Source organism: Mobula birostris, chromosome 12 (genome assembly GCF_030028105.1).
Source record: "Mobula birostris isolate sMobBir1 chromosome 12, sMobBir1.hap1, whole genome shotgun sequence".
NCBI lineage: Eukaryota > Metazoa > Chordata > Chondrichthyes > Myliobatiformes > Myliobatidae > Mobula > Mobula birostris.
This window is the reverse complement of record NC_092381.1, coordinates 33702842-33727651: the sequence shown is the minus strand read 5'-3', so window position 1 is coordinate 33727651 and position 24810 is coordinate 33702842. Positions and strand designations below refer to the sequence as shown.

The following is a 24810-nucleotide window of genomic DNA, read 5'->3' as shown; positions in this document are numbered from 1 at the left end:
TTTATCGAGCTCAGAAAATGCCCAAGGCATTACATAAGACAAATAACGATATTTGTCAAGTAAGGAGATCAGTGATAATCAAAACCTACCTTAGAAGGAAAAAAGAAAGGTAAGAAGCAGAAACATTAAAAAGGAAATTTGTAGCCTTTCAGTCCATGCAGCTGAAGGCACTTTCTTAATTGGGGAGCAACATAATTCAGCTGGGATTAAGGGGACAGAACAACAGACATGTCCAAGTCCCTAAGAGTTACAGCTCTGCTTGGGATTATTAAAATAGGGAGGGAGTGAGGACAGTTAGCAATTGAAAACAAAAGTCAAAACACACTGGAGCCAATATAAGTTAGAAAACACAATGCCAGCAAATGAATGGGAGCTGGTATAAGACCAAACAAGACAAAGACTAGGAGAGTAGCCAAATAGTGTCATTATTCTGCAAGAACAGGGGATCAATGATCAATAACAGGATATCAATAATCAATAAGTCACATGTAACAGACAAGACACCACACTATAGTAACTTCGCTTGGCGTTAGAACAGAACAAAGATTACATTAGAATTTTAAAAAAACGGGACACTATCTTATCGTTCTGCTAGTGCCAGAAATGATGATCTTAATATCACCCACCCCATGGCAGCTATCAATCTTCAACTATGCCATTCAATAATTAAAATTATTACTTTATCACAGAATTTCCTTTTGTAGACCTTGTCTTAATATCAATGATCTTTCAGCATCATATCAACTAAAACACAAAAGAACAATGATTTAATCATGTGTTTGAAAATGGTTTAGAGCAGAGGTTCCCAACCTGGCGTCCATGGAGCTCCTGGTTAATGGTAGGAGACCCATGGCATAATAAAGGTTGGGAGCCCTGGTGTAGCGGGCAAGGGACAGGTTCATAGCTACGGTAGAACTAACATTTGAAGAGGAAGATAAAATCCATCCAGAGACTGATTGAATAATGTACTTAGTACTAACGGTGGGAAAATTAATGATATCCCCATTAAAGAAACAAATAGGGAAAGAAAGCTACAAATTAAATATTTAATATTGAATTGTCAGCAGGGATTTCGAAAGCAAAGACCTTGCTCAATCAATCTCATTGAATTTTTCCATAGATGAGCTGTGGGCACTGGCAATACAGTAGATATAACTTATCTGGATGTTCAGAATGTACTTTCAATAATGTCCCCCATAATAAACTAATAAAGTCAGAAAATGTAAATTTGATTTAAGTCTGTAAAACTGAGTGAAAATGGAGTCTGTGCAGACTGTTCCTCTACATCAAGGATTCTCAGCCTTTTTTATGCCATGGACCAATACCATTAGCAAAGGGTCTGTAGAAGAAGGGAGATAGGTGAGTTTCATAACACTGCTATCAGCACCAAATGATGCCAATTTATGTTACTAAATCAGGCTTTGGAACCAAGAACCTAATTTTCAAATTGGCAGATGATACCAAACTGGAGGAGGGTGATATTCATCACTGAGGACGAAGGGAACAAATGACATTAGTGAGCTTCAGAATGGATGGAAATGGCAGGCGAGGCTCCATGTGGATAAATGCAGGACAATCAGTTTTGATAGGAAGAATAGGGATTCACCTGGAAGATTTGAAACAGGGGAACAAAGGGATTTCAGTGTACAAATACATCTGTCACTAAAAGGTTTACTACTGTCCAGCAGGTTTATAATGAAGCCAAAGCAAACATTTGAGAGCAATTTGAAAGATTCTGACCATCTCTTCTATCCACGTTTATCTCATGATTTTATAAACCTCAGCCTCCTATTCTTCAGTGAGAATAAACCCAGCCTATTTAATCTCTCTTGTCATCCCCCCTTTTATACTCAATGCCTCCCTGTGAAGGCACCTTTTTCACTTACGTTGCCACCTACATTGAGCTATGAACTTTACCCCAAGGTCTCTCTGAACTTCACTGCCCTTAAGGTCCCTGCCATTTATCCTAGGTCTTCAACACCTCACAATTGCCCAGAATTTAAATTGGAACTTAATCTGGATTTTGTTAGGTGCAGCATTTTACAGATCAAGTGAAAGGGGAACACTATACAACTATGGCAAGACTATACAGCTAATGGCAAGACAACTTTGATGCACAGAGAAGTCTAGGGGTTCACCCTGAAAGTGGCAACACAAGCAGAGTGATAAAGATGGCATTAGCAAGCTCACCTTCACTGCCAAGGACAAAGAGTTTGAAAGTCAGGATATCGTGATGCTATTGTATCAAACATTGGTTAGGGTGCACTTGGTATAGTGCGTGCAGTTCTGGTTGCCTCATTACAGGAAGGTTTAAGGTGAGGGGGAAGTATAAAAGAGTCATGCAGAACAATTTTTGTTTTACACAGAGAATGGTAGGAGCCTGAAATTTGCTGCCAGGTGTGGTAGTAGGAGCAAACATAATATTCAAGAAGCTTTTAGATAGAGATTAGTTTAATCTGGCATCATGTTCAGCTGGAAACTGTGGGCAGAAGGGCCTGTTTCCGTTTTGTACCATACTACATCCTGTTAGAATTTGACTTCCCAAACTGCGATATCTCACATGTCTGTACTAAATTCCATCTGCATACACCAAAATTTTCAGCTGATCTATGTCCCACTGCGTCCTTGGACAAATTTAATCATTATCCACAACTCCTCTAAATTTTTGTCATCTGAAAATTTATTAACCATACCATATATATCCAAGTCATTAATATAAATCACAACAACAAAAGTCTCTGCACTAATCCCTGAGGTACACAATGCTATAGATTTCTGATCAGACAAACACTCTCCACCACTATCCTCTGCCTCCCGTCACCAAACCAATTTTAAAGTCAATTTGCCAAGAAGCATCTAATCCCTTGTGCCTTAAACTGCTGGACCAGCCTACCTTGTCAAAAGCCTCATTAAAGGCAGCAGAAGCTATGTTTACTGTTCTAACTTCAACAATTTTCTAGATATTACAAATATCAGGCTTGGGAACCTTACAATGTGCTTGCAAACAATTTCCCTCCCATCCTACTCTTTTTGTACTTTAATCAACCAATTAAATCACTTAGAATTCCCAAATGTTCAATCAATAGTCAAAATGAACAAAATCAACAGTGCAATCTGGAGAAAGCATGATGCCATCATCCAGTATTTCATCTATTTTCTCTCTAATCCATGCAGAGCATAACACATAAACAAATTCAATACATTATTTATTAAACTTTTCACTACCATTTCCTGAGTTGGCAAATTATCTTGCTGACAAGGCACAATGTTTGGACTAACACAAGATTTCTGATTTGCCGTTTTCTCTGGCATCAAATGAATGTCTCAGGTTTCCCAAATACCATTTTTCATTGGTTTCTAAAAACAAAAGTTACTTCCTTTGGCAGCATGTACAATCTGATCACTCGGTAGTGACCCAGCATTACATGGTTATGCAGGGAAAACTTGGGCAGCATCTGCGGAACGAGAAACAGTTAACACATCATCACAACCGGGAAACAGAGGAGTTAGAGAGCAGCAGGATCTGGACCAGCTGGAAAAACAGCTGATGGAATTTAATGCAGCCATACGAGAGGTGTGCACTTTGAGAGGACCAACCAGGTATAGGTAGGGTAAACGCAAGCAGGTTTTTTCCACTGAAGTTGGGTGAGACTTGACATGGGTTAAGGGTGAAGGGTAAAATATTCCAGGGGTACATGAGAGGGAACTTCTTCACTCAGAATGTTGTGACAGAGTGGAATGAGCTGCCAACGGAAGTGGTGGATGTGGGATCGATTTCAACATTTAAGAGATATTTGGACAAGTACATGGATGGGAGGGGTATGGAGGCGTATGGTCTGGGTACAGGTCAATGGGACTGCACAAAATTATAGTTTGGCACAAACTAGATTTTGTTTTTAAGTAAACAAAATAATCTTTATTCATAATAAGAACACTGCTTTGCTTTTAGTTTAGTTGCACGGTGGGGTTTTTTTGGGGTTTTTTTTTTCCTTTTCTCTATTGATACATATATATAAAAATTAGTATACTATTATGTTACCTTAGTATGTTATGTTTAAATTACATTGTTTGTATCATTTTTTTTTCTGTATTAATATCTCCTGTAATTTTATTATATTCTAACAGTGTATTAGCACCTATATGGCTTACCTTTTTGTATACTTATTCAATAAAAAGATTTAAAAAGAAAGAAAGAAAGAACATAAGAAACAGGAGCAGGAGTAGGCCATCTGGCCCATCAAGCCTGCTCTGCCATTCAATAAAATCATGGCTGATCTGACCATGGACTCACCTCCACCTACCTGCCTTTCCCCCATAATAAAAAATACAAGAATAAACTGTTCAATACCTTTCATTCTTTGTATACATGGTCAATGCTTTCCCTACAGTTCTATTACATTAATACACATAGATAGTATTGCTGCCACTCATGTGACACTCTGGGGTGATTTCTTCCCCTCACCGGGCCCCTCCCTCTCCAGTAGGAGAAGAACCCTACACCATGATCCTCCCCCACCAAGCCCCTGCAGTGGCTGCACCAAGCTACAGTGTGTCCCTCAGCACGTACTCCTGAAGCCTAGAATATGCCAGCTGCCTTTCTTCCATGGACATCTTGATGTGCTGGTAGACCAACAAGTTTTGGGAAGACCAAAAAGGGTCTTTCACTGAGCTGATGATCTGCCAGCAGCACTTGATAATTGTTTACATGTGTGTCCCTGGGTCAGCCCGTAGATCGAGGGTCCTTGATCCAAAACTTTAACTGCAACGTTTGTATTTCCTTTTCCACAGGTGCAGCCTGTGTCTTCCCAGCACTTTCTGTTTTTATTCCAGATTTCCTGCAACTATTTTTTTAAAAAGATTACTTAGCTATTCTGGAGAATGTCATTCCTGCTTCAGAAGGATTACTGCAATAAAAGCAGACCTCTGGTTATTGATTTGAAATGTTCATTCCATTTTTCTCTGTACACAAGTGCTGCCAGGTTTGCTGAACTTTTCTAGCACCTACAGCGTTTTGCTTTTGTGTTTATTGTCAAAGAATTTGGTCCTGCTTAATTTTTGATTTGGTTACTGCTTTCTTTGAACACGTGCCCTTTTATCCCCTTACCTGAGCCGTCACTGAAGTGATTTTAACTAGGGGTTCCAAACCTTTTTTTTAAATGCCATGGAGCCTTACCGTTAACTGTGGACTCCAGGTTGGAACCCCTGATTTAGATTAAGAACAGCGACCAACTCAATTTAAAACCCATTTGCTGGTATTTCAATAAAAACATCAGCAAAACATAAAGATGACGATGAAGAAATAAATTTCTTAAAAAATAAAATTAAGTAAATTCAGATATCATGGGGACACAGCAGATTAAGCAAAAGAAAAGTGAGAAGGGACTGGCTTGTATGTTTAAAAAAAAAACAATGTAAGAAATTGGAAACTGGCTGGGATGGGACAAAGGTAGGAACAGATTGACATTTTCTCCTCAACAGTATTTCACTGCTGCTGATAACTCCACATGCAAAAATATGAGAACTTGCATATCATTCACAAATAATTACAACACCATATTTATATAAAATCAACCAGACAAGCAGACTCACAATAGGTGTAAATAAACGTACCAGAGGCTCCAACTCCCGCTCATCTATCAGGTCAAACTCGGTCACAAAGTAGTAGAAATGTTTGTAGCATGTATTTACGTGGGCTTCAGCTCCCATCGTGGTAATCCGATCAAAGTGATGGATGTAAACATGTACAAAGACGCGGAAAAGTCTGGTGAGAATCTTCTTACAAAGCTGCATGAAATTCTTAGGGAAGGGAACACCTAGTGAAACAGAAACAGGGAAGCAGAAAAATAGTAAATATAAAGGGTTGGAGGAAAGAACCCCTTTCACACATAAAAGGCTTTACAATAACTCTTTAAGGATTCTCCTCCAAAGCAGCAGAGCAATAGAACAAGGATACGAATTTGGAAAACTGAGCCTGCCCTCAAATACTGAAAGGTCATCAAACTTCATGTAGTTATGAACACAAGAAAAACTGCAGATGCTGGAAATCCAAAGCAACACAAACAAAAATGCTCTAGGAGTCAGAGTAAGAAGGTGGGGGGAGGGGAGGAAGAAGTACAAGGTAGCAGTGATAGGTGAAGCCGGGAGAGGGGGAAGGGGGGACTGAAGCAAAGAACTGGGAAGTTGATTGGTGGAAAAAGATAAAGGACTGGGAGGGGTTTGATAGGAGAGGACAGAAGACCAGGGAAGGAAGGGAAGGGGGAGAAGCACCAGAGGGAGGTGATCGGGGGTGATAGATCATGTAGTTATGGAAGGAGCTTGAATAAATACATAGGTCAGGTTCATTGTTTCAGAATGACAGAATAAGTTAAGGTCATTTTTTATTATATCAGATTTCAAGACTTGTGAACCATTTTGGAATCACATTTAGTTGAATTTACTGCCATGAGTGCAGAGGTATAAGAAAACACTTGCAGCATAGCATCATACAAGCAGGATCCACAAGAAAAACATAAATTAAGCATAAATGATACTGAAATATTACAATAAACATAAATTAAGCATAAATTAATTTTAAAAAATTAAGCAAAGACGCAATGGTCTCTTTACATTATATAGGTTTACAAAGAATACGACATAGAACCAGGGTACTGGACCCAGCCATCTATGCTAATATCTGTGTTCCATTCAATTGCCCTGATCGATTTTCCTGTCCAAGACAATTAGCAGAGCCCTCTATTCACCTCTCCCTCAAGAACACATCCAGGTTCCCCTTTAATACAAAAAACTCGTGAATGCAACCACTCCTTGTGGTAGGGAGGGAATTCCTCATTCTTCTTGAGAAGTGTCTTAGGTATTTCCTTGGCGTCTATCGTATATCAAGGCCTCTAGTTTTGCTGTTCCCCACAAATGGAAACATTCTCTCTGGATCCACTGTCAGAGGCCTTCTTCATTTTACCTGTCAACCTTCTTTTATCAAGAGGAAAGAATGCTGACTGTTGATCCCTTGCTGATATGTAGACCTTAAGATTTCAGGTATCATTTTTGCAAATCTACTCTGCAATGCCTCTATTTCCTTTTTAAAATAAGGCAACCCAAACTGCATGCAGCATGTGATCTATTCATGGTTTAATGTAGAGCTAGTGTAATTTCCTTACTTTTCATTGTCCCACGATGTTATGCTGATCTTTCAACCTACTCCAAGATCAAATTTCGATTTCTTTTCTCCTGGACTAAACTCACATTTTTCCTTTGACATATTTAAGCCCCTATTAAACTCCTCTCTCCTCACCCTCGACTGCATCCATAACTTACAAGTTATAATGTCCTTCCAGGTTCTTCAAAATTACTAAACATGACATTATTTTTGCTATAATTGTGGAACAGAAGCATGCAGCCCTACCACCAATGTTTCCTTGAAGTAAAGATTTAATCTAGCAAAATTAGGATTCATGTAAACAAAAATTATATTCAAGGTTTTACAACTATTAATTAAGTAGTAATATTGGGGCAGTTGTGCTAATGCTGAACTTTACAGACTAAATTCACGTAACAGAATGGTAGCACTTTATGGCACAAAAGGAGGCCTTTAAGCCCTTTGAAATTATATCAAATTGATCTTTTACAACTTCTGATTGGAAGATTTCCAAGTCCAATATTTGTGTTAAATGGATAACCTAAATATTTACTCACCCATCTCAAATTTTTCCCACGCAACACATAATCTTTTCTAGTAAGATTTGCTGAGAAATAAACATTGTCTAGATCACCAGAATAACACTCTTGGCTTTCTTCAAAACTGCACTTCGTATCCTTTAAGACCAGCCATGAAAACAGACAGAATATCCATTTAGCATTTTAATGAAATGAAACCACCACCAGCAGTCCAATCTCAGTACTGCATGCTGTCGCCAGATTGTGTGCACTGAAGTGAGCCTTAAACCCAAAAACCTTCTACTTGCTTTTGCTAAATCTTGAGTTACACTCATGAATGTGGTGAGAATGGCTTCTCCATTCAGAGAATGAAGAAGTCAGGAAGGAGAAGGGAACAGGAGATAAACATAGAGAGACGCAGTTACCAAAATCCACACTGGCAAGAATGATTTGATTTTATAGTCGAAGTCTACGCTTTTCAATTGCATGCAAATTTCCCTTATTCCATGTTACTGTGAAGTAAGAAGCAGAAACATGGTTACTTTTCACAAGTGGAGAGCTTCAGTAATAAAACAACCTCTCGGTCCGAAACGCCGACCATACCTCTTCCTATGGATGCTGCCTGGCCTGCTGTGTTCTGCCAGCGTTTTGTGTGTGTTGCTTGAATTTCCAGCATCTGCAGATTTTCTCATGTTTGTGTTGTTAAATGGAAATTGACAGAATAACATTAAATCATAAGTTAATTAATTTAAGACTTTTTTGCAGCCCTGATCGTAAAGGGAAAATAGATTGAAATGCCTTCTGGAATAATATTACAATGGGGATAAATTACGCAGATAGTTCGGTGAAGAACACACATACAGCCGGCTACAGTTGACCGGTCAGCGTGTTCCTGACATCTGCACCTGTGTGTTGAGACATGGAAGTCAGGACATCTGTTAATGCTTCTAATAACCTACCACACCACATCTGAACTCAGTACTTGCTAGTCCAGGGGTAGAGCTCAGTCATGCTGTACACCACTTCTAGTCCTTTGCACTCCCGAGTTCAAAACCAAAATATCATAATTTCTTAGCACACAGGCTTTGGAAAATACATTGTGCTTACAGAGAAATGTACTTCTATAACTATTTTAATTCTGGAGTTAAATATAATGTGCTCAATATTATGGGTAATCATTCAAGTTTATTTATCATGCAACTATTCACATGGAAAAGATGTCAACTTCCAGTCAGCACAAGGAGCAACTTTATTCATCATACACATTTAAATGGATTAGGAATTTGCTGAAGTGTGTTGGTGCAATATGCAACAAAAACCAACATTCAACAATTACAAAGAATCACATAAAAATAAATTAAAAGCATGGATATTGAATAATATGTGCATAAATACATAAATACTGGCATCTATTTACAATGTATCTTTCAATTAGTTGCTAAAAGGTATGGACAGTCAGATCAGAGAACCACCCCACAATATACGGAGCCCTTCTCCTGTAGTATCTGCGGAATGTTCCGTGCTGACCACTGTCTGATGGATATGTGGGCAAAGGTGTTGGTCTGGATGGTAGTATGGCAATGACTAGCTGATGGAATGCTGCACGGCAACGAGGCCACACCCGTCTTTTGCAACACCGCGGACAGACAGACCCTTGGCACGTAGGGGCACTTGGTGCCTATGCACTTTGGTTCCACAAACAGCCTGACGCAGCCACATAATCAGGATGAGGGTGACATTGGAATGTTTTTGCCCACGTTATTCATCAATTGAGTTGCTCCACCTTGAATCCCCAGATGAACTGGGCAACCTGGAAATGCCTTAACAGACTTAGGACCAGTGTAGGTCGTTCAAGTGTGTCACTAAGCAAATGGGGATATACAACCAGCTCAACAACTTGTGAATGTGGAACTGAGCCACAAACTATGCAATATCTCCAGCAATGCCCATCGACCGAGGAAGCCTGTACTGTTGCAGATCTTGCCGGATTCAACAACAAGGCGCAAAAATGTGTCTGGTTCTGGCTGGGCCATGTATAGACTGTCCATGGATACGATAAGAAGAAGAATTACTGGAAAACAGCTAGGGTGATTTCCAAGCTGGAGGAGTCAGGTACAGACCCCACATGGGCCAAGTACAGCTGCTCTGAGAACACCACACACGATGACCAGGTTTTCTCAGTTATTGAGATGAAATGTCCCAATTTCTGTTTTACCTTCCCCATCCACTCCAGCCAATTCCTGTTACGTGCTTCGGTCCCTCTGAACCAGATCCACAGAAACTTCAGGTAATTGGACCTTATGGTGAAGGAGATGCTGGATACTCAAGCCTGTTGCTAAAGAGCATGGCCTCAGTCTTCATGTGGTTAACTCTAGACCATGCTGCCAATTCAAACTGGTCACATATGCTGAGCAGTCTGCAAACTAACTTGGATGTCAATCTTCAGGACTACATTTTATTATTTGTTCATTTGTTTATGGTAATAGTACTTCATGTGTTGTGTGTGAATTATACGTTGTACACCTTGGTCTGGAGGAATGTTGTATTTGGCAGTACACATGCAAAACCTGAATGTGAACTTAGATCCGAACAGAAGATGATGTCGCTGTCCATGTATGGGGAGGTTTCCACCTGGAACCCTCCACTGCCTGGCAGTGTCATCCCACCACCACCCCCGCCCCGTCTTGTATATTCATCCTTTCTGATGGAACAGAAGCGAGTGGACAACCCTGCCCAAATCTAGACCTGATGGGAAAACCGTCTGTTTCCCTCCCACTGATTTGGACTGCACTACACGTGTTCCTGTAGAGCAGTTAGATCCAATTTCTGATTTCCTCCCCAAAGCCCATTTTGGAGAGCATGCCCATCATGAATGTGTGTGGTCCTCTGTTGAAGGCTTTCTCCTGGCCCAAGCTGACCAGGCCAGCATCTACCCATCTGTCCTGTACATAGGTGACGGCATCTCTGAGCAGCACAGTCGTCAAAGGTCTTCCTGCCAGGTGCAGCAGAGGTTTGGTCTGGTGGGCACCTGTCCCAGAGCAGATATGATCCTGCTGGAGGTGGCCTTGGACAGAACATTCAACAAGATGATGTCATCCCTGACCCTTTCTGCTAATTGATGAACATAATGTTATCCTTCCTCATGGAATCTGACATGCTGTCAGCCAGAAGCACAACACCACATTTGCACTGTTGATGTAGATTGGAGCATGTGCACTGCCCATCTTCCTTAAGTCAATGACCAGCTCATTTGTTTTGCTGAAACTAAGGGAAAAACTGTTGTCATGCCACCTTGTAATTTGGCTCTCTAGTTCCTTCCTATGCTCCGACTCATTGTTGTGGGAGATTAGGCCCACGATGATAGTTTAAGATGGCGCTACCAAAGATGCGCAACAGTTTACTAGTAAATCATAAGGCAAGAGATTCAACTAAAAACATTACTTATAACATTTTTCATGAAGCAAATTGTGGTGAACTATCACTACAGACGATGAGGAGTCAGGTGGAGGTGAAGCTGGTTCGGGGGAATGAGCCATGCTGGGACATTGCTAGGCACAATGTGTTCGAGCCACAGAGAGACAAAGTTCGTATTGCCACTGGAGATCAAGTGAGTGATTTGGAGAGGGGTCAATGTGGAAGAGTTTCGACGCCCGTCCACCCAACCTGAGTGAGAGGTCGGTTCGGTCCAAGTGCCAAGTCTATTCGGTGAGATGGAGAATGGCTTAGTCGAGGCAGTCCAGGTGTATCAGGGCTCCTGGATCCGGGTCCTGGAACATGGCAATACTTGTTGCTTGGACAATTTAAAAGCTGGCACAGATAGACCGGATGCCCAAGGGTGGGGCTGACTTTGCTTGTTCTCATGCAAATGTTCATTCCTTTCATTGGGGTCCAAGGCTTGGCTTAGGCCTACTCCGGCTGCTCCAGGAGCAGGTCTGGAGCTCAGTCTGTTTCATGTGCTGTTGGCTTGCTTCTATTGTTTGCACGGTTCTTGTTTTTTTCCTTGCTCCCTCTTTCTCTGCATAGTGGTTTTTGGTCTTTTTTTAAAAAAAATTTGGGCTTCTTGCTTTGTGGCTGCCTGTAAGCAGACAAACTTCAAGGTGCATAACTCATACATTCTTTGATAATAAATGTTCTTTGAATCTTTGCTATCATTTGCAAACTTGTAGCTGGAGTAGGAGCAGAACCTGGCCACACATTCATGAGAGAGAAGCAGAAAGGCTGAGGACAGAACTTTGTGAAGCACCAGCGTTTAGGATATTCATGTCGGAGGTACTGCTGCCTATCTTTACTGACTGTGACCTGTTGGTTAGGAAGTCAAGGATCCAGTTGGAAAAGGAGATGTGGAGTCCCAGTCTAGTTTGAAGTTAACTCTGACTCCACATTCTGTGAATTTCTGAATTTACACACCTTCCTGCAGCAAAGCTTAGTACCTAATACACTAGGCAGTTTACACTCTACATATTTTTTGTACTAACGTTGGGATTTCATCCACTGCATATAAGCAATGTTGTACATACTCATATCCAGCTTCACTGTCCAAAGATAAGCCAAGGGCTGGCAAAGATGAGTGGTGAAAAGGCAGGCTGGGTGATAAATTAATGCAGTGACTGCAAGACCAGGAAGAGTGAGATGAATAGGGGTAGGAAGAAGAAGCTCGTTCTGTCAGTATACACTAGTTTGTGGATCACATGTCCCTCCTACCAATAATTCTAACTGTGAAATGCAGAGGACTGGCACAAATAGATGTCCAAGGACATTCTCCAATCAACTTGTTATTTTACAATTATTTACTCCTTCTATTTTCCGCCAGTTTGGAGATTACCACAGTGCCAGCTTCGAGGTCAAATGCACAATCTCTTCTAGACATATTACAGATATTTCAATCACAAGACAATATGGTCGGCATTTAAATAGGTTAGGATCAGTGAGCTGCTACCATCCATTTCAATCTCACACAGAGCAACAGAAAACAATGTGTTTTACTCCCATTTACTATACTGCCCGCAGTAATTTCTAAACTATTCTTTGACGTTATCGGCACGACTTATTCTCGTTCATAGCAAGTAAACTCATTACATATTGCAGTCAGTAAAATAACTTGCGAAGAATACTGCCTCCAGGCTGGAGACTTTTACAGAATATTGGCATTTTCTAATATACGTTATCTGCTGTAACAGTTGATACCCTTACGAAACAAGGATGAAGTGCATTTGAAAAAAGGTAACAGATACCACTGTTGTAGTGTGCACTGATAAAAGGAATGGATAAAGTTCAATGAAAGTTTCACCACTCACACTAACTTATTTCTATTGGTGTCTGATCTATTAACTGTTCCTAGAAATTCACCCATCCAGTTGTGAAATGTAGACACAAAAGACTGCAGAAGCTGGAACCTGGAGCAAAGCACGAGTTGCTGGAGGAACTCAGTGGGGCATATAGCATCTATAGAGGGAAATGGACAAGGTGGTCCAGATGAAGGTTGTTAATCTGATACATCAACAGTCAACATCCTTCCACAGACGCTGCATGAGCCCTTCCAGCATCTCGACATTTGCTCCAGTTGCAAACTGTGTTACATGTCCTGTTAACAGCAGAGAGATCATAAAACATAAAATAGTACAGGCCCTTCGGCCTATGATGTTTTTCCAACATTTTAACCCTCTCCCTGATCAAACTAATCCTTCCCTCCCATGTAACCCTCCATTTTCTTTCATCCATGTGCCTATCTAAGAGTCCTTTGTGCCCAATGCATCTGTCTCTACACGAATACCAGCAGTGCATGTCATGCACTTACCAATCTATGTAAAAATCTACCTCTGACATCTCTTCCCCCATATTTTCCTTCAATCACTTTAAAATTATGTCCTCTCGTATTAGCTATTGCCATCATAAGAAAAAAGGTCTTTGGCTGTCCATTCTATTTATGCCTCTTATGTTATTATATACATCTCTATCAAATTCCTTCCATTCTCCTTCACTCCAAAAGGAAAAATCCCTTGCTCGCTTAACCTTTCCTTATAAGACATGTCCTCTAATCCAGGCAGCATCCTGATAAATTTCCTCTACACCCTCTCTAAAGCTTTCACGTCCTTCCTATAATGAGATGATCGGAACTGAACACAGTACTCCAGCTGTGATCTGACCAGATCTTTATAAAGCTGCAATATGGCCTCGCATCTATTGAACTCAATCCCCCACCTATCCAAGGCCAACACATCATACACCTCCTTAATCACCCTATCAATTTGCATGGCAACTTTGAGGGATCAATGCGTTTACACCACAAGGTCCCTCTTTTCCTCCACGCTGCTAAGAATCCTGCCATTAATTCTGTACTCTGCCATCAAGTACAACCTTCAAAAGTGTATCACTTCGCACTTTTCCAGATTGAACTCCATCTGCCACTTCACAGCTCGGCTCTGTTATCAATGGGAAGGTTTATTCATAGATGTGTATGTGCTGGTGTAACACAAGCACCACCCAAAATCCCGACTCTCTCTTCCTAATCCAGTGTCATGGCAGCTCATCAACCAAGTTGAAACTTTGTAAAGCACTGGTGAGACCTCACTTGGAGTATTATGAGCAGTTTTGGACTGCTCATCTTAGAAAGGATGTGCTGACACTGGACAGGGTTTAAAGGAAGTTCACAAAAAATGATTCCAGGATTGAATGGCTTGTCATAGAAGAGCATTTGATGGCACAGGGCCTGTATTCACTGGAATTCAGAAGAATGAGGGGTGACCTCATTGAAATCTATCGAGTAGTGAAAGGCCTTGATAGACTGGATGTGGAGAGGATGTTTACTATGGTGGGAGAGTCTAGAACCAGAGGACAGCCTCAGAATAGAGGGGCATCCCTTTAGAACGGTGATGAGGAGGAACTTCTTTAGCTAGAGTAGTGAATCTGTGGCATTCATTGCCACATGCAGCTGTGGAGGCCAAGTCTTTATGTACATTTAAGGCAGAGGTTGATAGATTCTTGACTGGTCAGGGCATGAAGGGAAACAAAAAGAAGGCAGAAGATCAGAATTGAGAGGAAAATTGGATCAGCCATGATGAAATGCAGAGCAGACTCCGACCAAATAGCCTAATTCTGCTCTTATATCTTTTGATCTTATAGAACCTAAAACCTATCTCAGCCTCTTTAATGTCAGCTTGCTGCGTACATAGCAAAAGCAGTTGTGAGAGCACAGGAACTTGGAGAGGAAAAGTGCATTTTAGAAGGTTGATCATGGAAGAAGAGGATTGGACAGAAAATGGCACTACACTAAGGAAGAAGATTGGAATGGGGAAAAAAGCATGGGAGGAAAGAATGATGGTATCAGAATCAGATTTATTATCACCGGCAGGTGACATGAAATTTGTTAACTTAGCAGCAGCAGTTCAATGCAATACATAATTTAGCAGAGAGAGAGAAAAAAAAATAAAACATAATAAATAAACAAGTAAATCAATTACATACATTGAATAGATTTCTTTTTAAATGTGCAAAAATAGAAATACTGTATATTAAAAAAAAGTGAGGTAGTGTCCAAAGTTTCAATGTCCACTTAGGAATTGGATGGCGGAGGGGAAGAAGCTGTCCCTGAATCTCTGAGTGTGTGCCTTCGGGCTTCTGTACCTCCTACCTGATGGTAACAGTGAGAAAAGGGCATGCCCTTTCCTCCTGGAAAGGAAATTGGAAATAAAGACAAGACGACAAGTTATTAAAGGAGGGCAGGGACAGAGGTCAAAAGGAAGTTTGGACAGGAGACTGTTGGTGGTGGTTGGAAAAAAGAAGATTGTAGTGGATAACATAAGCCAAAAGAAGGTGCATATTTTTTAGACTGTACTCCCAACCAAGCATTGTACTCAGCCTCTACCTATATACCCCTACTGCACAGATCAATGCAGAAGACCGACAAAAGATACAGTCGAGGTATATAAAATTATAAAAGAGTAAACTGTAATGGTCAATTTTCCTTAGCAGAAAGATCATCAAACAGGGAGCACAGATTAAAAGTTATGTGCTGGGGGATTCTATACACGAAGGACAATCAGATGTTTAACCAGTCATTCATACACTGAAGTGCTCAGAATTTTGTGCAAGTCATCAAGTTGTTCTGCTTCCTCAGTGATTAACATAGTGTGATGCTCAACATGAACAAATCAGAGGTGCAATTGTCATTCGGACCTTGGAAGATTTTAATGCCAATAACAACTTTTATCTGGAATATCTCCATGTCATCACAAAGTCATTCCCATTGTTCATTCACTCCTATAGACCACACAACATGCACAGCAAAGTGGATCTTTGCTTGTACTGTATTTGGAAAGTTGTTAGCCAAGTAAACATTTTAAAATACTGGAGCTAAATAAGGATAACTCTCAATGTGCAAACATAGTCTGTAACAATTTAAATCACATTATCGGAAGTCTGCCTTCAGATTTGTCTATAAGCATTCCAATCATCAGTATGGTTTTATTCAAAGCAGTGTCCAATAGGTAAAATGTCCATTTTCATTTTATAAAGTTAGGATTTGTGTAGACAATAACAATTTATATCTGAGAAAATAAAACTTAAACTTGTTTCACCTCTCATCTCATGCTTAGTTTACTTCCCAAGATTGCCTGAAACTGCAGATTTGTGAAACAGCTCAGCATTTCATGAACATCAGCCTCCCCTCAGTGATGTCTGTCCACACTTCTTATCGCCTCGACTATGCAGCCAACAGAATCAAAGACCTCCACCTACCCCAGGTATTCTCTTTTCTTCCTCTATCCGTAGAAGATACAAAAGCCTTGAAGCACTTAACACCAGCCTCAAAGAGCTTTCATTCCACTGTTGTAAGACTATTGAACAGTCCCCTAGTACAATAATATAAATTCTTGACATCACGTTCTACCTCATTATGGCCTTGTCCCCTAGTGTCTGCACGGCACTTTCTCTGTGACATTATTGTACAATCTGTTATTGCTTTCCCTGGACTACCTCCATGCATTGTTGTAAGGATGGCATGCCAAAGATTTTCACTGTCCCTCGGTACATGTGACAGAAATAAACCAATTCACCAATTTGCCTTTCAGCATTTGATAAGAATTAAGTTGCATGATTAGATTAAGTCCAGAAGAATTAAGTTGTTGGAGAAGAAAAGCGAGAGAAATATTTACGTGACAGAAGCAGTGAGTCAGTATCTGGGATAAAAACATCAGTACGAGATGAAACAAGGTGGCAGAAGTGCAGAGAGAAACTTTAACTTTTGCAGAAGAGGACCAGGTAATAAAAACAAAGAGAAAAGCGGGTGATTACATTGAGTCTGAACGGTGAAGAATTGGCAGATTCTCACACAACAGGCAATTAAGACCCAAAACAACTGAAGAAGAAGAGCTAAAGAAGGACCAGGTCATCTAGATTTAGGTCGTCTAGATGTTCCTTCAAGGAAAATACTCAATTTGTACCATTATAGAAGTTCCCTAATTTATTACAACTTGCAGGGGAAAATGAATAAACCTGATCGGATTCAAGAGATGGATTTCATTTAATTCCATGGTAAATTCAGAATTTTGAATCATCTACAAAATTACATTTGTCACTTTCAGTCACATAAACAATTTGTTTCAAGTTTCTGTGACACAGTCACTAATGTTGGTTGACATGGCTTCATAAATCTACTTAAGAGAGGACATCTTCAGAGATGTCATACAGTAATGGAATACGGCACTCAAAATGAATTCTGCCAGGTTCCATTATTGGCACGCCATCACTTACAGAATCATACCAGCAAGTGCGTGCAATAGAAACTCAATTCTCTCTCAGGATGAATGGCATTTTGTTTTTAAGCTCATTTCTATCAGGAAAGAAATAAGAAAGATACGTATTTACATAACAACTTTCACAACCTCAGGACATCAGAAAGCATTTTAGCATCATGTTTTGACATTACAGCAGCTGTTCCAGGTGGTAGGCTTGTCCAATCACTCTGATCTGGGCACAATTGCCTTAGTGTGGTTGACATTTCTCCAGCATCATTTATGCATGTGGCGATGTCACCTGCATGAGCCATGCTCATCACTGCCTCACTGACAGACACCGGTGCAGCAAGATGTAACTCAGGAGCTTTATTCTTAACTCCCAAAAGAATAAGGAGTGAACCACCATAGCAAAAAGGTTCCCATTGAGATACTGGTGCACAGATCTCTTCAACTAGTTGCCTGAACGTTCAACGCTTTGCATTTTTCACACGTTGCTGGGTCTCATACAGTAATAGAATAAGACAGAGAGAAACAAACTGCATTCTCCAAGTGTCTTGCAGTGGCTGGGGCACCACTCATAGTATAAGACTCCACCTGTGCCAACAAATATAGAGAACAGAAGACTCATGTTACCCATCTCATACTATTTCCCTCACCTCCGTGAACACCTTTAATGTCACTGCACTGCAGGAACTTTGCAGAGGGTTTTTAAGACTGATGCCTTTGTCCCAGGAGGGATCCTACTTGCTGGTTTCCCAAATAAGGATTCATGTCAGGTAATGGTAAAATCAAATTTGTATTTGAACAGAGCCACTGTTGTAAATTGAGAACTACCATGAGATGATACAGAACACTGATACAAACAAGAGAAAATCTGCAGATGCTAGAGATCCAAGCATTGCACAGAAATTGCTGGAGGAACTCAGCAGGCCAGGCAGCATCTATCCAAAAGAGTACAGTCGACGTTTCAGGCCAAAACCCTTCAACTGTACTCTTTTCAGAGAACACTGATATAGTCATTCTGATGCGTTTGATGCACACTAAATATCTTGGTCACAGTGGTCAAAGCCAGGGAACAGAAAACCAAACACTTACTAGCCAGGCAATAGCAATCCAGGACAGTTACAGTCACAGTCTAAGGGGGTAAGATACCTTTGCTAGTTTTGAGGATGGGTTCCAATCAAAAATGTTCTGACGAATATTGCACTCCCCTGTTGAACAAGACAATGCAGGAACCAGTACTGATTTGAGGTACAGGAGCCTGAAGACACACTCAACATTTTAGGAACAGCTTCTTCCTCTTTGCCATCAGATTTTTGAATGGACAATGAACCAACTCATGAATGCTACCTCAGATTTTTACTCTTTTTTCCATTATTTAATTAAAATTTTTAATATATCTAGTGGCTTCCAGTTAATTAGGTCGTCAATTAATTGGGGCAGCTGCTTATTTGGGACAACTCTTAAAGAACAAAACTAATCAAGGAAATAGCCAGATTCCCTTCATTTATTTGGGACATTATAACTTGGACATTTTAACTGGGCAGGAGACTGTTAATAGCAGTTTTTAACCACTGCCTGACACGTGAGACATTACACTATTCTTAGAGCAAATAGTTTTTAAAATATTGTTAGTTGAGTGTGCTGGTTTTCAAAAAGCAGTGATTTTTGTTGTGATAATTGGCAAGAAATAAGCAGTAAGACAATTCAGAACTGTGTTGCTCTGCGGTTTCAAGCATTCAGGCTTGGAGATGTCAGAAACTGCTGGAAGAGAAAATCAAATGATTTCACTACATCAACAAGTTAGGAACCATGAAGAATATGAAGGTGTTGAGGATCATCCTGAGCTTATAATGAAAATGAAGACTTGGAGTATGCAATCATTGACAGAATTGTATGAAGGCAGTCCATCATCTGCACTAGGTATCTACGCTGATTTTGATCGTTTACAGCTAATCAAATGAACGTGCCAGCACTTCTGGCTGAATTCCGCCATTGATAACTACTAACAGCTAACACAGTTTTATAGTTATAGTGTTCTAATTTGTTCTGTATTTCATTTAATTGAATAATTTGTTATTCAGTTAAAACGGTAGCTTGTCTTTTTGTACCTTGTTAACTATTTCCATGAAACTTCAGCTAATTGGGCCAAAATGCACTGGTCCTGATGTGTCTCAATTAACTCGAATCCACTCTATGTATTTATAGTACGTTTTATGTATTGCTCTGTAACGCTGCCAGAAAACAACAAAATTAATCTTATATGTCAGTGATATTAAATCTGATTCTGATTTTCTTACATTCAACCTATTCCATGGCTGTGTGGGACCCAGATGCTTAATTCTGCTGTACTGGCATTTCTATGTTACTCTCATCGACCTTGGCTGATACCTCATCTGGATTTGCTCATAGCCGTGTGACATAGGGTTATCAAAGGTCGATATTGAAAGAAATATATTCACAGCAAAATAAATTCAGCCCCTTTCATCTCGCCTACACAGCAGCAACTCCTTCCAACAAGTTAAAAAAAAATTAAGCTGCAGGAACAAAGGATGATTTTCCTTCAGATATACTGCTTCCGCCCTTGAGTTACTCATCAGCAGCAAGAATGGTGAGTCAGCACACAGAGAGGAGGTGCAGCGGCTGACGGACTGGTGCAGAGACAACAACCTGTCTCTGAATGTGAACAAAACAAAAGAGATGGTTGTTGACTTCAGGAGGACACGGAGCGACCACTCACTGCTGAACATCGACGACTCCTCCGTAGAGACCGTTAAGAGCACCAAATTTCTTGGTGTTCACCTGGCAGAGAATCTCACCTGGTCCCTCGACACCAGCTCCATAGCAAAGAAAGCCCAGCAGCATCTCTACTTTCTGCGAAGGCTGAGAAAAGTCCATCTCCCACCCACTGTCCTCACCACATTCTACAGAGGTTGTGTTGAGAGCATCCTGACCTGCTGCATCACGGCCTAGTTCAGAAATTGTACCATCTCAGATCGCAAGACCCTGCAGCAGATAGTGAGGTCAGCTGAGAAGATCATCAGGGTCTCACTTCCCGCCATTACAGATACTTACACCACACGCTGCATCCGCAAAGCAAACAGCATTATGAAGGACCCCACGCACCCCTCATACAAACTCTTCTCCCTCCTGCCATCTGGCAAAAGGCACCGAAGCATTCAGGCTCTCACAACCAGACTATGTAACAGTTTCTTCCCCCAAGTCATCAGACTCCTCAATACCTAGAGCCTGGCTTGACACCAACCTACTATGTCCTCTACTGTGCCTACTGTCTTGTTTATTATTTATTATTATTTATTGTAGTGCCTGCACTGTTTTGTGCACCTTATGCAGTCCTGGATAGGTCTGTGGTCTGGTGTAGTTTTTGTGTTTTTTTCTTACGTAGTTCAGTGTAGTTTTTGTATTGTTTCATGTAGCACCACAGTCCTGGAAAACATTGTCTCATTTTTACTATGTTCTGTACCGGCAGTTATGGTTGAAATGACAATAAAAAGCGACTTGACTTGACTTCCTGCAGCTTGTTTTGAGTTGAGACCCTGCATCAGGTTTCAATCCAAAGGACTGACAATTCCTTTGTTTAAATAGATGTTACTTGACCCTCTGAGCTCTTGCAGTGCAGTTTTTTTTTGCTCCAGATTCCAGCAGCTGTAGACCCATGTTCTCCTTTCTAATGAGCAGTCCGGTTGCAGAGTTGTGCGTACAGTTTTGTTTTTACATGGAAAGGGTTAAAATGGTCTGCTGGAAACAGAGAGGTGATTAGCAAGCCTGCCGGGGTGGAGGATTTACATTTTTCCCCTCTGATCTGATTTCGGTTTTGAGCTTAGTATTAAATATGGAAGCAACAAAGGCAATCCAGTAACAGGCCCAGCTTTGCCTCTGAAACAAATTCACAGAATGATTTGAATTTTTGGTGAATCGCAGATAAAGTTTCCATACAACCTAAAGAATGTTCAACTAGGATTCTAATATATTAATCTCATTCCACAAATAAATATTGTTCATCATGACGCATGAGCGTCTATGTTATAATTGCGCAACATGTCAGAGACCACACTTGGAGTAGTACGTTCAGTTCTAATCAGCCTGTTATACAGGAAGCATGAGATTAAACTGGAAAGAGTGAAAAAAAGGATATGGCCAAGTTTCAAGAGACTGAGAAAGGTTGGGTCTTTAGAGCACATACACAGTGGCCAATATATTAGGTCCCTTTTGTACTCTAATAAAGTGGCCACTGAGTGTATGTTTGTGGTTTTCTGCTGCTGTAGCCCATCCACTTCAAGGTTCTGCACGCCACAACAGACAGGATCTCCCGGTTGCCACCCACTTCAACTCTGCTTCTCATTCGGATATGTCCATACACGGCCTTGCTAAACTCAGGTTGGAGAAGCAACACCTCATATACCATCTAGGTAGTCTCCAGCCCCTTGGGATGAACATTAAATTCTGCAACTTCCGGTAATTCCCTCCCCCTCCCTTCTCCTATCCCAGTTTCACTCTGCCCCCTCCCCCAGCTGCCTACTACCTCCCTCATAGTTCTGCCCCCTTCTACTACCCATTGTGTTTTCCCCTATTCCTTCTTCACCTTTCCTGCCTATCACCTCCCTGCTTCCCCTCTCCCACCCCTTTATCTTTCCCCTTACTGGTTTTTCCACCTGGAACCTACCAGCCTTCTCCTTCCCACCCTCTCCCCACCTCCTTTATAGGGCCTCTGCCCCTTCCCTCTTCAGTCCTGACGAAGGGTTCCGGCCCAAAACGTCGACTCATCGTTTCCACGGATGATGCCCGACCTGCTGAGTTCCTCCAGCGTGTTGTGAGTGTTGCTTTGACCCCAGCATCTGCAGAGTATTTTGTGTTTACACTTCAAGGTTGGGTGTGTTGTGCATTCAGAGATGCTCTTCTGCCAACCACTGTTGTAACGCATGGCTATTTGAGTTACTGTTGCCTTCCTGTCAGCCTGAACCAATCTGACCATTCTTCTCTAACCCATCTCGTTAACAAGGCATTATTGCCCACAGAACTGCTGCTCAATGGAGTTTTTTTTGATTTTTTTGCCCAGTTCTCTGTGAACTCTACAATCTGTTGTGTGTGAAAATCCCAAGAGGTCAGCAGATTTTGAGACACACAAACCACCCCATTGGATACCAATAATCATTCCACAGACAGTCACTTAGATCACATTTATTTCCTTTCTGATGTATGACAAGATCAACAACTGAACCTCTTGAACATGTCTGCATGCTTTTATGCATTGAGTTGCTGCCACATCAGTCACTGTTCAGATTTTTGCTTTAATAAGCAGGTGTACATATGTACCTAATAAAGTTGCCACTGAGCGTAGATGACTGAGTTGTGATCTCAGAGAGGTATTTAAAATCATGAGGGATATAAATAGGATAAACAGTGCTTTTCCCCCCAGTGTTTGGGAATTGAAAACTAGGGGAAAAGTTTAATAATAACCTTTAGGTGAAAAGTTTAATAAGAATCTGAGGGATTTTTTTTTGGCTTACATATAGAACCAGCTGCCAGAGAAAGTAATGAGGCAGGTACATTTTATAAGTATATGAGCAGGTATATGGATGACAAAAATTTAGAGGGATATAGGCCAAGTACTGCAAAAAGGAATTTGCCTAAATATACACCTTGACTGGTAGGGACCAAAGGCTCTTTTTCTATGCTATAAAACTTTGTTACTGAACTCCAAGGAGAGGAGGACAGGAGAAGATGGTGATGCGACGCAGCTCGCAGCGGCCACTCCGGTGGTGATGTCTGTTATTTGTCAAGAAGGATGCCATGCACAATCCTGATTTGATGGAGACGGCTGTGAGAGCACAGAGGAACATCTGGTGAAACTTCTGAAATGCCTGCTTCGCTGCTGCTGCTGCTGCTATTGTGTGGTCCGAAATCTCCGGAGGGGAAGGCCCCGAGTCCTCGGCTTTGACTTGTTGCTCGGCGGCCGGGGCGGGGACGAAGCACTCGGCAGAGGATGGTGCTCGGAGAGGCTGTGTCAAAGGGCTGGTCGGAGGCTCGAAGTTTTCGGACAGACTCAGAGTCTGCTGCGGTCGGGTGCTTCCAATGGTGCAGCATTGGCAAGTTTGTGGCGCTTGGAGGTTCATGGCAGGGAGAGTTTCTCCCTTCTACCATCCGCGTGAGATGATGAGGCTATTGGGACTTTGAGACGTTTTTTCTAACCGTGCCCATGGTCTGCTCTTTATCAAATTACGGTATTGCTTGGCACTGTTGTAACTATATGTTATAATTATGTGGTTTTGTCAGTTTTAGTCTTGGTTTTTCCTGTGTTTCTTGTGATATCATTCTGGAGGAACACTGTATCATTTTTTAATGCATGCATTTCTAAATGACAATAAACAAGGACTGAGTGTCCTCATAATCTAATCTAATCTAAGATGACTTTGCCATTGAGGAAGATATTATGGGTTAGGCAGCAAAACATCACAGTAGGAAAGCCACACTACTACCTATCTTTGGCTTCATTAACATCTTCTCATCAGGTTGGAAATACTGAACAAGTGGTGGCCTGTTGAGGACAATCGCCTGGGTTCTGCACAAGTCTAAAGGCACTAAAGCCAAGCAAGTACAAGATAGTTTGCTATTAGACTGAACCCCCTTTTGGGGAACCTCTTGATTCCTTTGTCCCAAATTTTTGTTTTAAAGATAATGTACAGGACAATTTGTGAAGAGGCAACTAGTGGTATTTTCAATTATTGCTGGCTAGCTTTCTCAAACTTAGGGGAAAGTGAGTTTTACATCCTCTGTATATGCTGCCCCCATTTCCACTTGGACAAAATCATTAAGGTTGCTATGCATATCTGGCTCCCCAGTTTAATCCCACATTTGTTTCAAGTGTGCCTAAAAGTTGATAGATATTCAAACCTGTGCGCAATATCCCAAAGTATCCCCATGAGTGAATTCAGAGACCAAATAAACTATCTTTAAATGTATTCTGTGTGAAATACAGTGCCTTGAAAAAGTATTCAGTCCCCACAACTATTTTCATATGTTACTGTCTCATTTTCTAATGTTAAGATGTATTGAAGTAGGATTTTTGAGCTAATCCACTAAACATTGTGCATCATGTCAAATCGAAAGAAAAATTCCAAAATCTGTCAATAATTTACTAAAAACCAATATTGTGAGGTTGGAGATACTCATCCCCTTTGTAATTACTACACTAACTTTCCTCAGTGGCAATATATTAACTTACCAACACACCCTATTTGCTGATGTAGAAAATTGGATAATCGCCTGTTTTCAATTAATTCCTATGAATAAGCACCCCCTCTCTCTGTATGGTAGATTTTCAACAGACCAAACCAAAATGAAGGCAAAAGAGTATTCAATCCAAGTCAGGAAAATGGTAATGGAGAAGCACAACCCTGGGGAGGGTACA

General features: G+C 41.0%; 1 protein-coding gene across 1 annotated transcript in view; it reads right to left on the bottom strand.

Moving 5' to 3' along the window:
• The window catches only part of LOC140205827 (MOB kinase activator 3C-like), a 55777-nt gene that overhangs the window by 16388 nt on the left and 14579 nt on the right, over positions 1-24810 (bottom strand). The window contains exon 3 of the mRNA XM_072273576.1: positions 5611-5813. Coding sequence (XP_072129677.1) covers positions 5611-5813 — 203 coding nt within the window. The remainder of the gene's footprint in view (positions 1-5610; positions 5814-24810) is intronic.